The sequence below is a fragment of the Manis pentadactyla genome, chromosome 14, assembly GCF_030020395.1.
Source record: "Manis pentadactyla isolate mManPen7 chromosome 14, mManPen7.hap1, whole genome shotgun sequence".
NCBI classification, from domain to species: Eukaryota; Metazoa; Chordata; class Mammalia; order Pholidota; family Manidae; genus Manis; species Manis pentadactyla.
The window spans coordinates 5,149,684-5,168,420 of record NC_080032.1 but is presented as its reverse complement, the minus strand read 5'-3'; the positions used below and the strand labels follow the sequence as shown (position 1 = coordinate 5,168,420).

Sequence of the window (18,737 nt, the reverse complement as noted above, 5' to 3'; positions counted from 1 at the left end):
AAGAAAAGACATTTGTACATTGAGTTATGCATAGAGTGGATTTCTTCAAGCTTTTTCTAAAAGTAGAGTTCTTTCAGGTAGAAGTTGTGGTATCCACTAGTACCCTGCGTGCGTTACCTGCCCACTTCTCTGCTAGTGCCCTTTATTTGTAGACATTGAATTACTGGCTTTTTATTAATAAAGCCTACTAAGTTAGTACAGTGAGAGAATAGTGGTTTTCAGCATCACCGTGGGATCTTGTTCGAATGTAGATTCCAAGTCCACCTCCCAGAGATTCTGATGAGCTGTTCTGGCATGGGTCCTAGGGATCTGCAGTTTAAGCAATGCCTCTGCTTCCCCCACTAGGCAATTCTGATTCAGGACATCTGAAGCCACATTTTGGCCATGGACTAGAGTATGTTATTTTAGTGTGAACACTACTTAAATTACCATGCTTTTACAGTAAAACTGTAATTCTTAAATACTAACATTACATACAGTTAATAATACTGAATTGCATCCTGGATCAGAAAAGCTGTCTTTGTTTCACCTTGGAAACCATGCAGGAATATCAACCTTACACACTGAAAACTAGCTGGAACCCTTCCTAGATCCTGAAAAGTGAAGGGGGTTCTCATTTATGGTTTTCTTTCTAATGTTGACAGTAAAAATTTGGAAGTTTTAAAAAACAATCAAGAAAATTAACCTAAAACATACAGCTTTATGAACAGTATCATATCTTGCATTTTAGAAAGAAATCGGTTATTTGCACTGAAAGCAAACAGCCTTGCAAGGTTTCTTAGGAAAAGCAGCAGTCCTCTCCGCCCATCTCCCCCGTGTTCCTTGTTTCAAGGTCCCACCCCTTTTTTTAAATTGAAGTATCATTGATATATAATCTTATATTGTTTTCAAATGTTCGACACAGTGTGGTTCAACAGTTACCCATATTCTTAAATCCTCGCCCCCTTTAGTGCAGTTAGTATCTCTCAACGTAGAAAAATGTTACAGAATCTTTGTATTGTCCATGTGTACCACCATCCCTGTGACCAACTTACATTATGATTGTGAACTATTGTGTCCTTTTATCCCCCGCCTCCTTGGTAAACACTTGTTATTTCTCAGTTTCTAGTCTACTTCTTTGTTCTTTCTGTTTTGCTTTGTTTTTATACTCCACAAGTAAGTGAAGTCATATGGTATTTGTCTTTCTCCACCTGGCTTATTTCACTGAACATAGTGCCCTCTAGATCCATCCATGTTATTGCAAATGGCAGGATTTCTTTTTATGACTGAATGATATTCTGTTGTTTATGTATATCAAGGTTCCCTTTTAACCATTGGCTGACTTGTTGGTATTTGCCTCCACATCTCAATTTAAACATGTGTTGCATGGCTGCTCCTTGATGTTTCTGTTTTTGGCATTATCTTCTGACTTCTGCCTCTTATTCCTGTCCACCACAAATGTCCCATCACCAGTCCCGCTGATAGGATTTTAGTTAGAGCATGTTCAGTGTTCTTTTGTATGTATAAATCATAGCTGAGCCATGTAGTAGACTGGATTACTTTCCTGCAGAACATTTTTTTCCCTAGAATTAATCATCCTCTTGAATTTTTATTTGCTTAGTTTCTGTCCACTTGTTAATAATTCAAACCCAGAATTCCCCAGAGACATGAACACATCATCTATTTTATCAGTTTCTTCTTGACTGGCTCTCCCTTGAGCCAAATGTATACTGTCTTTGTGAGCAGTCCTCTGCTGAATCTCCTGTTTTCTGTGTAACCTCTTTCTCTCTTGATTTACTACCTCATTCTGGTAAAGCGCCTGCAGTAAAAGGGTGCATGGGAAGTAGTTTTTCGAGGGACTTGCATGTCTGAAAATGCCTTGATCTCTGATACTTGATTGGGTATAAGATTTGTATTCCTTTAGAATTTTGAAGGGGTTACTTTGTCATTTAGATCTGGTGAGGGAGAGGAGTCTGAAGCTAATTCTGAGTCTCCATCCTTTGTGTGTATCCCTGTTTCTCCCTTCTGTTGCCAGTGTTCGGAAATTTCACAATGGCGTGCCTTGATGAAGGGCTGTGAGCCTTTTCAGAACGGACTCTCATCCTTCACTCCTGGGAACTTTCTTGAATTGTTTGTCAATGATTTCCTTCCTTTGGTTTTGTTTTTTCGTTCTGGAATTCCTGTTGAGATGTTGGATCTCCTGGACTTCTGTTTTTCTTATCTTTTCTCTCCCCACTCACCAATTTCTTGTCTTTGGATCTTCTTTATAGAAGACTTGCTCGAGTTGACTCTGAATGTTCTGTCTTTTTTTTTTTTAATAGGACCTCATTCCGTGATCATCATATTTTATCTCTGAGGCTGCCAATACGCTTTGTTGAACCTTTTATCTTCCTGTGTGATGTTTTCATCCCCGTCTTTGTTTTTCTTTGGTCTTTTATGTTACAGACTTTCCTTAGCTGTCTGGCGGTCACTGATGGTCTGCTTAAATTTTGAGAATTGGATATTGAAAAGAGTGTGTTTTGTAAGGTGAGTTGATTGAGCTTTTTTGAGTAGATTTCCAATGCCCTCCCTTGAGGACTTTCCCCTTGGGCTGGTAATATTCTCTGGAGAAAACTCCCAGTGTCTCTTGTCAGGAGTTGGCTTTCTGGGGACTCGGCGGGGAAGACAGCTGGAGAGTCTCAGCGTCTAGGATGCCCAGATTCGTGTCGTCTCCCAGGTCTCGGGGGAAGCCTCCCAGCCCAGAGACCTTTTAACCTCCTCCTCTACAGAATAAGCTTCCGACTTCCTGCCGCAGTTGGAGAGGGGCAGTCTCATGATCACGTGGAAGTCTGAATATTTAAGCACATTCTCTCTTTTTAAAAAACATGTGTTTTCTTTGAAAACATTACTTTAAAGTAGAAAACAAGATAAAGAAAATATGGAACCAAGGTTGGTATGATAGAAAGATTAGAAAGATAACTAGACCAAGCTTTAAGAGGTGGCTTCTGGTTGTGACTACCTCCACTGTCACTTCCCTGGAGTGGTGTCCCCTGGTTTGTTATCTATACAAGGGAGGGCTTAGACTCAGTCCATCCACTGATACTGTTTCAGCTTCTACATTGTCCTGCTGGGGATTCTGTAACATTTTTAAAAAATTAAATCAAAATAGAGCATACAGTATTTTTTTCTGCTTCTGGCCAAGGTGGAAGTAATTGCCTGGATTTACTCTCATGCTTGCGGGGGGGGGGGGGGGGAATTCAGACACTGAAGGAGAATAATCCCCAAGAAATGGGAAACAAATAAGGTGGGTTTACTGCCTTTCAGTAATTTCCAGTCAGTGGCACAGGGAAGGAGAAACTGAAGCAGACCCTGCCAGTCTACCTGGGTTAAGGACTTGGAGCAAGAGTTTAGAGAGGCCAGGGCAGCTTAAGTTCATAGGACAATACCAGGGAGAAGAAAGCTGCACAGAGAACCGAGGTGATTTGCAGAAGGGTCTCTAGAACATTCAGAACACTGGTCAGCACGTGAGGGTAAGGAAACTAAGGAAGGCTGGGGGAAACAAACATCCAAAAGGATTGTAACTGTGCCTAGTATCACACAGGGTTGAGAATAGTTAACTGTTTACAAAAATTAATTCACAGGATATTGGGTAGACTATTGTTTTACCAAAATTTTCTTTTAATCAGTTACGATAGGTGACAGACATGGAAGCAACTGCCTTAGAAGAGTTTATTACTTAAAATTCCCAAGAGGAGGGAGCATGTCATGCCACACAGGGTCACATGAGGAACCACTAGGGTGGGTCGAGAGGAAGGAGTGAGGAGAGGGCTTGATATCTATTGTGGTTCCCATGGGGAAGGAATGGGTGAGGCAGAAAAGACAAGTTTGAGGAAGTTTAGAATTGGGTAGTTTGAATAAATTCAGAGGACTCTTGGCTATAGGGTGGTATCTAGTTGTCCAGTACCTAGCCTTGGGGTGACTTAGGGCAGGGAAAATATGGCTTGGTGTGTGCATTAGATAAAGGTGGTTGGAGGCAGATTTGGATTGGTTAGTTTGTATATGAAGGGCATGCTCTGCAGGCTACTTGTTTACCATCTCTAGGAATTAACTAACTGGGAAGGGCAGCCTATCCACTATTAGCAAGATCCCAAGATGTCAAAACATCATAAAAATGAAACATTAAAACTTCAAATAAAAACATTTAAAAACATGACTTACACAAATTATCCAGGAAAGTCTTGCCTTACAAATGAGGAATAATTAGCCCTTGACAAAGCCCTGGATGTAATTATATATATAAAGACAAGACTTGAAAGGACCAAACTATTTACAGTCTGTTAGCTGTTTCCTAGAACAAAGTTTAAACAATTTTTTTAAGAATACAAAAATACCCAGCACCCTACAAAATAAAATTTACAATGTCTGGCATCCAATCATAGATTACCAGGCATGCAAAGAAAGGACAAGGGAAGAATGGACAATCCATAAAAAGAATAATCAAAACAGATTCAGAACTGACAGATGTTAGAATTAGCAGAGAAGAACATTTAAATATTATTTTACCTATATTTCATATTATCAAAAAGTTAAGTAGAGCCATGGAAGATTTAAAAGAAGGAGAGGGTGGGGGAAAGGGAGGAGAAACTTCAAATTGAGTTTCTATAGCTAGATGGGATTAACAGATACTGCAGATGAACAGATTAGTGAATTCTATGACAGTTCTAGGAACTACCCAAATTGAAACAAACAAAATCTGAAAAAGTTATGGGACAACTCTAAGTGGCTTAATATATGGGTGTTAAGAGTCCCCAAAGGAGAGGCACTGGGGGATAGAAAAATCATTTGAAGAAATGGCCAAAACCTTTCCAAACTTGATGAAAACTATAAATGGACAGATCAAAGAAGCTAAATGAACTCTAAGCACAAGAAACAAGAAAACGCCATGACATATAACTCAAAACCAGTAGTGAAGAGAAAAAAATCTTTAAGAAGCTAATCTAGAGAAGAAACTGATAATAAAGGAACAAAGATAAGGATGACATTTCTCACTGGGAACCATATGAGGCAGGGACCATGGGCTTAGACAAAGTAGGGTTGAGGGCCTCCGGAAAAAGCAAGGCAAGATATTTACAGTCAAGGCAATGTAACAATGTAAAGTTCCTATTGAAACTGTTTCAGCATTATGCAAAGTGAAGGTCACACTAATTCTCTAGGGTAATGATACTAGACTAGGAATATAGACATCTTCAGTGAGATCAGTTAAAGATCAAAAGGCCAAGAGTACTTGGTCTGGAATGTTTGAGTGATCTGCAAGGGTATCTCAGCATAACCCGTGACTTACTGTAAACAGCCCTAGCAAACAGACAACAACCCAACCCACCTTGAGGGCAGGGCAGGTGGTACAAGTCCACACCCTAAGCCTTCAAATCCCAAAAATTCTCAACTGCCTATAAATTCCCTAGACAATGCACCACCCCAGGCTCTCTTGTCCCCTCCTGGCATAAGCCAGGAGCTCTGTCCTCTCACTGCATCTCTCAATAAAAGTCTCCCTGGCTCTCCTGCCTTGACTGTTTGCTAAGTTCATTCTTCAACTTCGCAAACAAGAACCCCGGCATCACATACATGCATGAAGATAGTGAAGCAACATCTTTAAGGTACTGACAGAAAAAATTCTCAATATAGAATTCAATACCTGGAATATGTATTTTTAAAAATGAAGGCAAAACAAAAATACAAGGGCTGAAAAATTCAGCAGGAGACCTACTTAACAAAAAACATTGAAGAACATCCTTTAGGCAGAAGGAAAATTTTATCAGATGAAAATCTGGAGCTACACAAAGGAGTGAATATTTTATTATGGGGTTTACAACATGTCAAAGTTAAATGCATGACAATTAGCATAAAAAACGAGGGGAGAAAGGAAAGCATATTATAAGGTTCTTATACTAGAAGTGGTATATTACTTGGAAATAGACTGTGATAATTTAAAGAGCCCCAAAACAAAACTAAAATAGAGTTAAGCCAATGCTCAAACGTCCATCAACCAATGAATGGATAAGCAAAAATGGTATATCTATACAGTGGAGTATTATTTAGCTGTAAAAAGGAATAATTACTGATAGCTGCTACAACATGGATGAGAGTTTTGAAAACATGTGAAGTGAAGCCAGAAAAGGCCACATTTATGTAAAATGTCCAGAAGAGGCAAATTCATGAAGACACAATAGATCAGTGGTTGCCAGAGATGGGAGGGGAGAACAAGAAGGGCCTCCTTAATGGGTTTGGGTTTCTTTTTCTTTTTGCAGTAATGAAAATGTTCTGTAATTAGTGATGATGGTTGCACAATTTAGAGAATGTACTAAAAGCTACTGAATTGTACACTTGAAATGGTGAATTTTATGTCACTTGAATTTTACCTCAAAAAAGGAGTTAAACCAACAAAGGAGATTTATAACGGGTTTATAAATAATTCCAAACAAGGCAGAAAAAGAGGAAAGAAGGGAACAAAGAACATACAGGATAAATAGATAAATAGAAAGATGATAGGCTTAAGCCTATCAATAATCACACTAAATGTAAATGGTATAAATACTACAATTAAAAAACATTGGATTTTACAAAGCAAGGCCCAACCACATGCTACCTAGAAGAAACACACTGTAAATATAAAAATATAAATAGGTTAAAAGTAAAAGGATTGGGAAAGATAATACCATTGCTAACACTAATCAAAAGAAAGCTGAAGCAGCTACATTAATAGTAGGCAAGAAGGTTTCAGAGCCAGAAATACTGCCACAGATAATGAAGATCATTCTATAATGGCAAGAGTCAGCTAATCAAGGAGCCATAATAATCTTAAACATTTACACACTTAGTAATAAAACATCAAAATGCATAAAGCAGGAAATGAATGGATAGAACTACAACAAGAAATAGATAAATACAATAGCAGACAGATTTTCATTCCCTCTTGATAATTGATAGGTCAAATAGGTAGAAAATCAGCAAGGATATAGTAGATTTGGACACTATAAGGCAACTTGACTTTGATTAACACTAGAGGACCACCCAACAAGAGAACACACATTCTTCTCAGGTGCACACAGAACATTTACCAAGATTCAGAAGACTTCAAGCCATACCATGCTGTCTGACCATAGTGAAATAAAATTAGAAATCATGAACAGGAAGATCCAGAAAATTCCTAAATATTTGGAAACAAAGTAACACACTTCTAAGTAAGACATGGACCAAAGAAGAAACAAAAAGAGAAATTAGTATTTCAAGCTGACTTGGAAATGGAACTACAACATATCAGAATTTGTGAGATGCCACTCAAGCAGAATTAGGGCTGTAATTTATAGCACTAAACAGAAAAATCAGTGAAACCAAAAGATGATTCTTAAACAAGACTGATCAAGGAAGAAAAAAAGACAAGACACAATTATACCAATCTCACCAATGAGAGATGTGTCTCCTACATATTCCAGAGATACTGAAAGGGAATATTATGAACAACTTTATGCCAACAAATTGAGCAAGATGAAATGGACAAATTCCTCAAAAGACCCAAAATACCAATGCTCACTCAGGAAGAAATAGCTAATCTGAAAAGTCCTATATTTCCATTAAAGAAATTGGAATTATAGTTGAAAACCTCACCAAGAAAACTTTAGGCCCATGCACCTTCACTGAGGAATTCTAACAAATATTTAAGGAAGAAATAATATCAATTCTACACAAACTCTAACCAAATAATTGAACAGAGAAAAATACTTCTCAGTTCATTCTGAGACAAGCATTGCCCTGATACCAAAATCAGGCAAAGATACTACAAGAAAAAGCATACTGAGTTACCACTGCCCAAGAGAAAAAGAAATTTATGTTCAGGCAAAAACCTGTATATAAATAGTTCCTAGCAGTTTTACCTGTCATAACTAAAAACTAGATTAGTTTGTATTTTCTGGAGTTTTAGATAATACGGAATCATACAGTCATACAGGCTGTACTCAACAACCCAGTGTTCATCAACAGGTGAATGAATTGTGGCACATCTGACCAACAGATACCTCTCAACAATTCAACATGATGGGAGTCTCAAAATAATTACGCAAGTGAAAGAAGTCATGCAAAGAAGAGTATACCCTGTATATGATTGCACATTTCTGAAACTTCTGAAAATGCAAAGTACTTCACAGGGACAGCAAGCAGGTCAATTGTTGCTTAGGGAAGGGGGCGGGCAGGGAGGCATTACCAAGGGGCGCAAGGTACCTTCTGGGTGTGACAGGTTTACTGTCTTGATTGTGGAGGTGGTTTCATAGATGTAAATAGAGGCCATACTACACACTTTAAACTTGTAACACTTGGTATATCTATTGTAATTCAATTGTACTGCAATGAAGGATTATTTTTAAAATAAGACATTTAAAAAAATAAAACAAGTATCCAGTTGGGTAAAGAAATACTAGTCTCCATTGAAGAATGATGGCTGTCTCTAAGAAGTATGTTTTCTTTTCCCGCCAAGGCCTAGAGAAAAACCTCTGTGCTAAGTTGATATCAGCCACAGGGATCAGTCACCTGAGATTTTGGTTTCTCAAGATGAAGACTGAGTAGAGGCTGACACTTGCTGTAAACTCGTATCTTAGAACACCTTATCTGGGCTCAAATAACCTTCGTAATGAGATACAGAAGTTCCCAAGTGTTGGTCACAGAGGTCCTGAGGAGCGTTGGTATCTTTTCAACATATCCTTTCAGTGCTATGGACATCCTGGCAAGGCGGGGTCAGGGCTGAGGAGGCTGAGGCCTGGAGAGGTGCAGGCACAAAATGCAGCTGCCCCCGCCAGGCTGCCAGAGGTGGGCGTGGGTCCCGTGGCCCTGAGCATGGGGCTGGGCTCCATTCAGTCTGACAAGCTTCCAAACCCACTCCTCATTAATCCTGTTGAGTCCTGGAAGAGGGCAGAGCCTGGGTCTTCACTGCTCCCCCCACCCCCCACCATTGTGGCACATGAGGAAATGAGGCACAGGGAGGTCCGACTGGCCTTGCTCCAAGGGCAGTGTGGCTGGCAGTCTCTCCCTGCCCCAAGATGCCTGCCAGCAGAGCCACCAGGATGGTCTCCTGCCTCAAACGCCTCTCTGGCAGGGACTTGCTCAGGAGTTCCAATGAACTCTTGGCCCCCAGGATGGCTGTGCAGGCAGCATCGGGCAGGGTCAGCATCACAGACTGAGGCCAGGCCGCCTGGCTCATATCCTGGCTCCTGCAGTTCCCAGCTTTTTGACTCTGGGCAAGTCACTCAACCTCTCCCTGCTTCCAGTTCACTCACCTCCAAAGTGGAGGTGGTAATAGCACTCACCATACAAGCGCAAAGAGAATCAAAGGATGTACAGTCACTGGAACAGCACCTGGCCTAGGGAAAGGCTATGGAAGTGCTCCTTAAATAAATAAATAGCCTCAGCACTGCCTAATCCCGAAGGTTTGGGCTCCAGCCATGTCCACCCAGAAAGCCTTGGGTGGAGGCCCCGCTGACGCTGAAGAGCCTGCCCTGTGCCCTTATGTGGCAGGCACTTCCCAAGCCTTATGTCATCCTCACGTCAGCAGGATAAGAGGAAGCTTGCTTTACCTAGTTTCCAAAATGAGGGAACAGAACCCAAGAGGACCACGCCACCAGCAGCGGAGGACAGAGCTGGGACCAAGCCAAGCCTGTCTGTCTCCAGGATGGGGCCTGGGCGAGGCCCGCTCGCTGCCTCCATGGCCTGGAATCGCCACATCCTAGAGCGTCCCCGCATGCAGCGTCGCCTTGCTGGTGGTCGTGAGGCCCTGACGGGAGGGCCCTACAATGGGGCAGTGGACACCTGCCTGGCAACAAGGCCAACCCTCTTCCTGTGAGCCGTTTCATGCTCCAGCTCAGCTGTTACATCGAGTGCCTCTGTCCAAGAGGCAGGAAGGTTGAGACCAGCTGCTGCCTGGATTCCCCCGGAGCTCGCCTGGCAACACCCAGCTCAGGTCCTCACATCACCCTGTTAGAAGTCTCTCCGGATGGTGACATTCAAGGTTTGTGGGCTGGATCCGGGCTAGTGGTGGGCAAGGAGTGAGGAGGGCAGGGGGTCACAGAGAGCTCGGCATTTCTCCAGCAAGGAGTCCCAAGAGAGCACAGCCGCCTGCGTGTGTCGGGCTCATCAGCCTGCCGGCCCCAGGCCAGCCTCCCCGTCACTCCCCTCTGCTGGCGCCTTCCGCTTCCCACCCTGCTTTGCCTGCTCCCGGGAGCCTGGGCCCCCTGTTCCATCTCTTTTCTGGCTCAGGAGGCTGCCGTGCCTGGAGCTGGCCTGGGGTGTGCTGTGCTCTGTGCTCACAGTCCCCCCTCTGTGGGCCACAGCTGTGGTCAGCTGGGGGTCCTGTGCATATAGGCCCTCCTAGGCATGGGTGTCCTCACCCGACAGGGTCCCACTGCCCCCAGACCTGGCCTATGGCTCCACACAGGAGCATGTGGCCCCTGGCCTCCCCAGCTTGGGCCTCAAATTCCCCCATGGACAGCTCTAAATTCCTTTCTTGTCCCTGCCCTGCCCAACTCCTAGACTGAACCCCGGCTCTCCACACGGGGCTGTGAGGATAACCAGGGCCTTACCTTCTGGTCTAGAGCCTGTCCTGTGGTGCTTGTGGTGGGTACAGCCCCCTGCTGGGAGCGGGCTACCTCCTGGGGCAGCCCTAGGACAGCTCCGCCCCAGCACCCTGGTGCTGGCTGTGCCCACGTCCACCCCTGCATGCTCTCTTAGGGCCCCCCCAGCAGAGGACTGTACAGGTACTTGGGCCCCCAGGGCCTGGAGGGGACACACAAGCTCTCTGTATCTGGTCTGACATGTCTCCTAACCCCACAGAGTTGCCCACTGGCCAAGTACAGGAGGCCTGTGGTGGTACTAGGGGTGGTGGGCAGTGCTGTGCCCAGTGGAAGATGAGCTTTGCCCCCACTCAGCACACTCTTGTCCCGGGCCCAGAGGGCCCTGGTGGGAGGTCAGCAGCCTGGGCTCAGGCACGAGTTTGCTGTGGGGCTCGTTCCAAGCTTTGCACCTCTCTGGGCCTCCAACTGCTCTTCTCCACGCCCTTCCCACGGAAGAGGGCCGTGTTCCTGGTGGCCTCCTCTAACTCGCCAGCCCACAGATGGACTCGGCCCCCACCCTGGTGTCTGTGGGGTCCCTGCCCAGGGAGCCCCTGGGAGGGGTCAGTGTGAGCTGGTCCCTCCCTTTCAGGTAGGCAGTGTCCCTGTGTCCTTGGCCACCCCTTCCCTCAGCAGCAGGGCTGGTGCTCGGTGGCCCTGAGGTCTCTGATGCAGAAACGCTGAGGCAGAGGGAGGCATCACCCTTTATTGTGGGATCTGCACAGTGGGCCCCGGGCCCCTCCTGCTGAGGAAGGCTGAGGCTCCAGCCTGGGCCGACTGGCCTCCACCAAGCCCATTCTCCTTGGGTCCCCCTAATCCCAGGCTGAGCATTTTTCCTGGATCTCTGGGGGACCTCCAGGGCCTCCGTCATACCCTGTCCCCTGTGCTCGGGAGCATCATCAGTCGGGCAGTAGCAGCCAGATTAGGGGTGGGTCACCTGGAACAGCAGACCTGGGGCTCAGACCCCTGCCCAGCTGCTGCAGAGCCCCAGGGGAGGCAGGGGTGGTGGCTGTGGCCACACTGCCCCCCGGCTCAAGGTCCAGGCCCTCATAGATGGTGGGGAGTGAGGTTCATTGACTTAGCCGCTGGCGCAGGCTGACCAGCAGGGGCTGGGGCAGGGAGGCCACATCGACGTTGTTGCCCAGGTCCACCCAGGCCAGGGTGGGGAACTTGGTGGTGTCCTCGATGGCCTCAGTGAGCTCGCAGGTGGTGGCCCGCGTCAGCCATTGAGCAGGAGCTGGGAGAGACAGGGCAGTGCCCAGAGGCTGGGCATTAGCAGGCGCAGAAGCTCCTCACTCAGCTCGCTGAAGCTCGGGTCCAGCACCGCCAGCCCAGCTCCCTGGCTGCTCAGGTAACGTGTTATGTGCCGCAGGTCCCGTGCTTTCAGCGGGATTCCCAAGAGGCTCATGGGCTCTGCCGCCAGCTGAGTCTTGCGGAGGCTGCTCCTGAGGCTGTGGGAGGGTTGCAGGTGGTGTGGACTGAGCAAGGGCCCATGGCCCAGGCGGCTTCCGCCAGCTGCAGACAGTGAACTGCCGGGCTGCCCAGGGCAATGGCAAGGCCCAGGCCCTCCAGTTGGGCCAACCTGGCAACACTGCCGCTTTTTAAACGTGTGGCCATGGGCAATGCTGGGAACCTCTCTGAGTCTAAGTTTCCCCTTTGGTGAAAAGGAGACCTGGCTGTTATGAGGATTAAATACAGACATGTTCAGGCTCCACGAGCTGCTACCATTACAAAGACCTTCTGTGCTCCTGCATCACCTGCTACATCTACTGTCTCACTGGTGTTTATGCCAGCCCATCAGGGTAGGAGTGATTATCCCCTCTGCAGAGGGGCACAGGGATGTCAGATTGTAGACGTGAGACTCTCAGGGTCACACACCACCAAGTGGGGAGCCAGGTGTCCAAACTGAGGTACTCTGACTCAAGAGCCCACATGTTTTTCCCATGCTTCCTTTAAAGTTGGTCCTCTGTGGGGAGGCAGAGGCGTTCAGGTGAGGGTGACAGGGTATCAGGCTGGTGTTCCCGGGCCATGGGGACCAGCAGGGGACAGGTCCAGGGCAGCGAGAGGGGCAGTGGTGGGGGGCAGGAGGGTAGGACCTGCCCTGGGGAAAGGGCTCCCTGTGTCTAATCTGGAAAATTAGCTTGGAGATTGAGGAGTGCCCCCCACTGCCTCCAGAAACCCCCTCTAGGTCCCTCCTGTCATTGGAACATAGTCCACTAGGCAGATAGGCCAGACTGGGGGTTGAAAGTAGTGGGACCCCCTCCAGGGCCCCCACCTGCCACGGCAGGAGCAAGTCTCTAGGCTCCAGGCTCAGTGGGGGCTACCAGGCCCGAGGAGCGGCGACGAGTAGGTGGGTAGGGAGAGCCTGGAGCCATGGCACCGGGACCCTGGGGCAGGGTGCTGGTGGCAGGTTCCCAGGCTGCCTGTGGCCACGAGGAGAGGCGGGGAGAGGGCGCCAGGGCAGAGTGAGCTAGCAGGCAGAGAATTCCCAGAGGGCTGCAGGAAAATCAAGCCAGGCTGCGGCCTTGGGCAAGCCGCTTTGCCCCTCCCAGCCTCGGTTTCCTTTCTGTGAAATGAGACCCAGAATCTGTCTCCTTCACAGCCTGTTGTGAGGACTCGCTGATGCCCACTGAAGTCATCTTGCTATGGGGTGGGGACGGGGTGTCAAGCTCTGTGACAGGCCACGGAAGGAAGGGCGAGCAAAGGTGGGTCAAAGGAAGAGTGTAGTTTTGCTAGCGGGGCATCTAGTGGGGCATCTGCTGCCACTGGCCAGACTGGCTTCCAGGCAGATGAGGGTGAGAGGCCCACGGGTGGGATTTCAGACACCAGCCTCTTGCTGAGAGAAGCCTGGAGTCTCCCCTAGAGCTGGCCCTGCCTCTCCATGTCAGCCTGGCATGGCACCCTGGGGGCTGTGGGGTGGGGTTGAGGCTGGGATCCCCTTACCAGTTCCGAGTCTTCCTCTGGGGCAGGCTGGACCCTCGCTGCCAGGTGGAGTGAGAGGTAAGGTGGTAGGTGAGCTGCTGACAGATCTTGTCTGAGGATTTCCAGAGTTCATAGTCCTGTGGGTGGGTGGGCAGTGCCACCCCTCCCGCCCAGCCCCGGGCCTTGGGGAGTCAAGCACGTGCTCACGTGGGGTCACTCGTCATGGGTCACTGCCTGGCCCACCAGCCTCCTCCTCCACCCCGGCTATGGCCCGGCTCGGAGCCAGGGGAGGCTGCCCATGGGGAGCCGGACAGGCTGGTCCGAGGCCCACCGTGTGTGGCGGGAGGCGGCCCAGGCAGTGGGCCCTCGTTCCCTGTCCTCGGGCCCAAGGCCAGGGTCTCGGGCTACCAGCCGGCTCCCTGCCTGCCCTCAGTGCTCCCTGGGCACTTGCCCCAGTAGGAGGCAGGCCCACGCGCCTCCCTGGAGCCCTGCCCCCATCGCCACCCCAGGGAATAGGAGCGAGCCAGGTCAGCACGCAACTCCTCTCACTCCCCGTGCTAGACGGCACCTGTGGGCCTGGGTCTGGGCTGCCAGCGCTGCCACCTGGCTCTCTCCCGGCTCTGGGCCCTCAGAGAGGACCAGCTCAGGGAGAAAACGGGTGCCCAGCTTTCCACAGAGCTGGCCCTGAGCACGCTCCAGAACCCGGCACGTTCTTTATCCTGCCCTTCTGTTGGCAGCAGTGCACACACAGTCAGCAAGCCCTGGCGGTCACTGTGATGGCTCTAGGCCAGCCTTAGAAGCCTCCAGGACAACTGCACATGGATTCAGGAGTTCGGAGTTGGCAGGGCCTGTGGTGGGCACCTTTTCTTCACAGGGGATTCACTGTGACTAAGAGAGGGGCCTGGTCGCTGGCCACAGGCTCTGTCATGAGCATGGCAACTTCATGCTCATGGAAGGATGTTTTTAGGTGCCATCAGAGTGGGATTTGGGGCAGACGTGTTGGCATGGGGGTGGTGGGAGGCTGTAGGTGGCAGACAACAACTCACCATGAGGAGGGACTTGCTTATGGTTCACGATGCTGTGGGAAGCTGTGAGCACTTGTCCCCAAGGGTATCCATACAGGACAGGGATGTGTGGTCAGGACCTCCAGTCTAGGGTGGCTCTTTTCTGACCCAGAAACTTGGAGGACGGGAGTTTGGTTCAGTCGGTGAATTTGTCAGAACATTCTGTATCCCACCAGGTACCTATATGACGTCCTGCCGGGTCCCAGGGCCCGGCGCACAGGCTGCCACTCAGGAAGCAGATCTACCCCCCACACACTGCAGGACTGGGAAAGCACAGCTCACTTGTGCTCCAGCTGCTGCCCAGCCTAATACACCGAAACTGGCATCAGGTCACACTGGGGCACAGTGACCTGCCTACAGCCTCGCAGCAAGCCAGATACAGACCCAGGTTCCTAGCCCCCAGCCCTGGGCTCTCCTGGCCCATCAACCACACTGCCCAGCCTGAGGCCTGTGCCTACTAGCCTCACCATCTTGGGGCACTACAGGTCCTGGGCCAGGTTCATGAGCACGTAACGGGAGATGGGGTCCACCAGACTGAGGAAGGCCACGTTCCTATAAAGGATGTCAGTGAGGAGGGTCCCCTCGAGGCCCAGGTCCTGTGCGTGGCGAGAATTAAGTGAGCCAGGAGCCAGGCCTCCCTTTTCCAGGCCTGGTCCGGCCAGAGACCCTCACACTAATTTTCCTCTCTGTTCCCTCCCTGAGGCTTGCTGACGTCTCCCCGAGATGATGACGGACCGACAATCCAGGGGCAGGTAGACTGGGTGAGGAGAGGGTCGGTGCCCTGGGGGCCCGAGGGAGGCAATGACGCAGGTCCCGCAGCCCTTGGACTGGTTGCCTCGAGGACAGACATTGGGCTTGTCCAGGGGACTCTATGGGGGCTTCTCTGATGATCCCCAAATGCCTCTGGCCTCCAGCATTCTTTCTGGGCCCTTTACCTCTCCCACCGGTCCCTGAGCTCTCCTGAGCTGCAGCCACCGTCCATTTGCTGACAGTTTCAGACCACTCCTGTGGGGGTGGATCTCTCTCTCGGCTCAACTGTCCCCAAGGCAGCTCATGGGTGTGTTCATCTCCTGACGTTGAGCCGGTCTTGCCTCTGGCACCCAGCTCAGCAAAAGGTGTCATTGTCCCCATCCTTCCCTTGGGCAGGCATCTTCTGTGCTCTTCCCTTATCCCTCTCCAGCCAGCCCTCCCTCCTCACCGCTCAACCGCCTCCTCCTGGGGCTGCCGGCCTCCCAACACGTCTCCCATCCCCTCCTAACAGAGCTGCCGGAGCCAGTCCTATGAAACACACACCTGAGCTTGACCCTTATCCCCTTTTGTGGAGACCAAATGCTCTTAGCCAGTGAAACTGGAGACTCACAGAGTCTGCATGCTGGGAACTCTCTACAGCCCAGCATTCATGCCCTCCCTGCTCCACCAGCCCCCTTGTCCAGCCTCCAAGTCTCCCACCCTGGCCTCCCCGCCTCCAGTCCTCGGCCTTCTCCTCCTGTTATTCCATAGGCCCGGTGTGATGCCGAACCTCCTTTTAGAGGGCCCATTTAGAGGATATACTGACAAGTTGTTGGGGTAGGCACAGCCAGGGGGCCTCTAGACCCCACGTGGGCCGTCCCCAGGCCAGACAGGACATGTTCTGTACATAACCCGCTGCACACCAGAAGACAGGCCAGGCAGCAATGCCCAAGGGCCGTAACTGTAGAGTCCCTGTGGGTCTAGGGCAGGACAGGCCCCTCACTGGGCCTGGAATTGGTGCCTTGGACTCCAGAGGCCGTCACAGAGATCTGTGCTTCCGGATGATAGTCTAACTGATCTGGTGCTGCTCTGCTGTTTGCATTTTAAACACTTAAAGATGCAGATGCCAGCTAGACAGGACCCTGAAGGGAGGGGTGACCGGTGAGCCTGGCTGACCCAGACAGGGCCCTGGATCAGCCCGCCTCCACTAGTCTGGACAGCTCCTCTTGAAGGGCCAGACCCACCTTTCCTGCCTGCTGGGCCCAGAGAAGGGAAACCCAGCGCAGGAGGAATGGGGCTGCGAGGCTGGCTGGCTGGTGAGCCCTGGCCTTGGCTGCCCCCCAGTTTGCTCTGTGGCCCTAGGCTCACCACTGTTCTCCAAGCCTCAATTTTCCATCTCTATCATACACCTGCAGCCCAAAGACCTGCACAGCTGCTTCCGGCTTATAGGACGGGGCAGACTGTGGCGGCAGCTGCTGCGGTGGGGGGTGCACTCGGGCAGAGAGGGAAGTGGCTTGCCCAGTGATGACGCGGGGCCCAGAACCCATGTCTCCTAGAGCAACCTAGGGCCCTGGAGCCGGGACTCAGGGACCCCGTGTGTGGGGCCAGAGCCCCCGCCTGTCCAGATGTGTGATGTATAGATGCCTGCTGGGTGTACTCATTGGGTGAGCTGCCTCTTAGGGGACTGGGTGATGTGTGCTGTGGCTCTGTCCGGGCTGCCATGGTGTCACGGCGAGGCTGCACCTGCAAAGCAGCCGGTCTGTCGCTTTCCAGAGTCCTCTCTCCGGGGGCCTGTGTAGCGCCTCCCTTCACCCTGGAGGAGGGGAGGCTGCCCTCTTCCCATGGCCCCTCGAAAACAAGATGATGCACACTCCCCACTTGCCACCCCTCCCAGCCTCCCTCCTTGCCTGCCAAGGCCTGAATCTGGGCTTCGAGCTGCAGGTTTGGGGCACGCTGCCCACGCACAACTCACAAGTCGAACCCCAGAGACTTGGACACGCTCACAGCCCGTCCCCGCGGCCTCACTGGCCCTCCGTAGCCGACTGCCCTCCAACCGTCGCCGCCTCGCGCAGACAAGACAGTCCCCAGAGGCCAGTCGTACCCTCCCACCCCCGCGGACCCGCCCGTCCCGCGCGCCCGTCCCGGGTCCACCCTGCCTCCCGCGCCGAGGCCAGCTCCGCATGGTCTCCTGGCCCCTTCCCGGCCCGCAGCCCCCGGCTCCTCCGCGGGCTCTAGCCCCGGGCCGGCGCGCTCCTTCTCTCGCCTGCCGCAGGAGGCGCAGCAGCTGCCGGACGCGCTCCGGCCGCCGCTTGCGGAGTGTGGACTGGATCTCGCGGAGCCAGCGCACCCGGCGTTCATAGGGCGCCGGCCCATCTCCCTGCCGCCGCCCCGGCCCCCGAGCTCGCCTCGGGCCCAGCCCGCCGAGCTAGCCGCGCCCCCATGGCCGCGGGGCGCCCGGGCGGGGCGCCCGGGCGGGCAGGAGACCCGGCCGTCTGCACCCCTCCCCCGGCCGTCTGCGCCCCGCCCCCGGCCCCGCCCCGCCCCGCTCCGCCTCCCGGCCCCCTCCGGCCCCCGGCCTGCCCCGAGCCCTGGAGGCGCCGTGGGGGCAGCGCGAGGTCCGTGGCTGCGCGCCGGAGCCGGGGCTGGAGCCGGGGCTGGAGCAGGCGAATGAGACGCGTGCCTGCTGGGCGTTGGACCTCCAAGCACTCAGTTTGGGGGTCTCGCTGGGAGAGGCCCCCACCCGCTCTAGACCGGGCTCGGAAACTCTGTCGCGGGTGCCCGGAGCCGCCGAGGGAGGCGCTGAGCCGCGTCAGGACGAGGTGGCGCGTGCCGTTCTAAACCCTCTGGCCACAGCGCTGACTGGATCAGCCGCTTTGACAGTGCAAAGAGCGCTGGACTTTTAGTCAGGGCGGGGTGGGCGGGGGTCCGTTGCCAGCCGCAGGCAGTGCCATCACCTGCTCTCAGGAAACCTCGCCCTCAGGGAACAGATGGACCTGACCTGTCCACCCTGCACGGGCACTCCTGAACCGACACTCACTGCCCCTCTGCCGGTTGGGGGCAGGCCTGGGCAGAATGGGTGGGGCCCGCCGCCTCTGACCTGGGCCTGGGAGATAAACGGGACTGGGTGTGCTGGTTAACCGTTAAGCCCAGCTCCGGACAGGCTGGCATCGGGCCAGCCATACCCACACCTGCCTCCAGCCTTTCTGTCCGACAGGAGGGGCGGGGCATTGTGAGGAGGCAGGACTTCCCCCCCCCCCCGGAAAGGCTTGAGCTAGCGACCCCCCCAGCTTCTCTCGAGGGGCCTACGCTGCCTGCCGCCTGCAGCGCTCCCGACCGCAGCTCTGGGCCCCGCACATTCCCCGGGTAGGGGCGCATTCGGGGTTCTAGGCCCCAGACCCTGGACAGCCACGGCGCGGAG

At 51.7% G+C, this 18,737-nt stretch overlaps 1 protein-coding gene across 1 annotated transcript; it reads right to left on the bottom strand.

Annotated features, from left to right (window-relative positions):
• Nucleotides 1–11,308: 11,308 nt before the first annotated feature.
• LRRC75B (leucine rich repeat containing 75B) lies at nt 11,309–17,760 on the bottom strand. The gene is given in 7 exon segments (XM_057492060.1): nt 11,309–11,596; nt 11,599–11,826; nt 11,829–12,055; nt 13,548–13,663; nt 15,058–15,186; nt 17,583–17,696; nt 17,698–17,760. Coding segments are annotated over 7 exon segments (936 nt in total). The 3' UTR covers nt 11,309–11,537.
• Nucleotides 17,761–18,737: the final 977 nt, after the last annotated feature.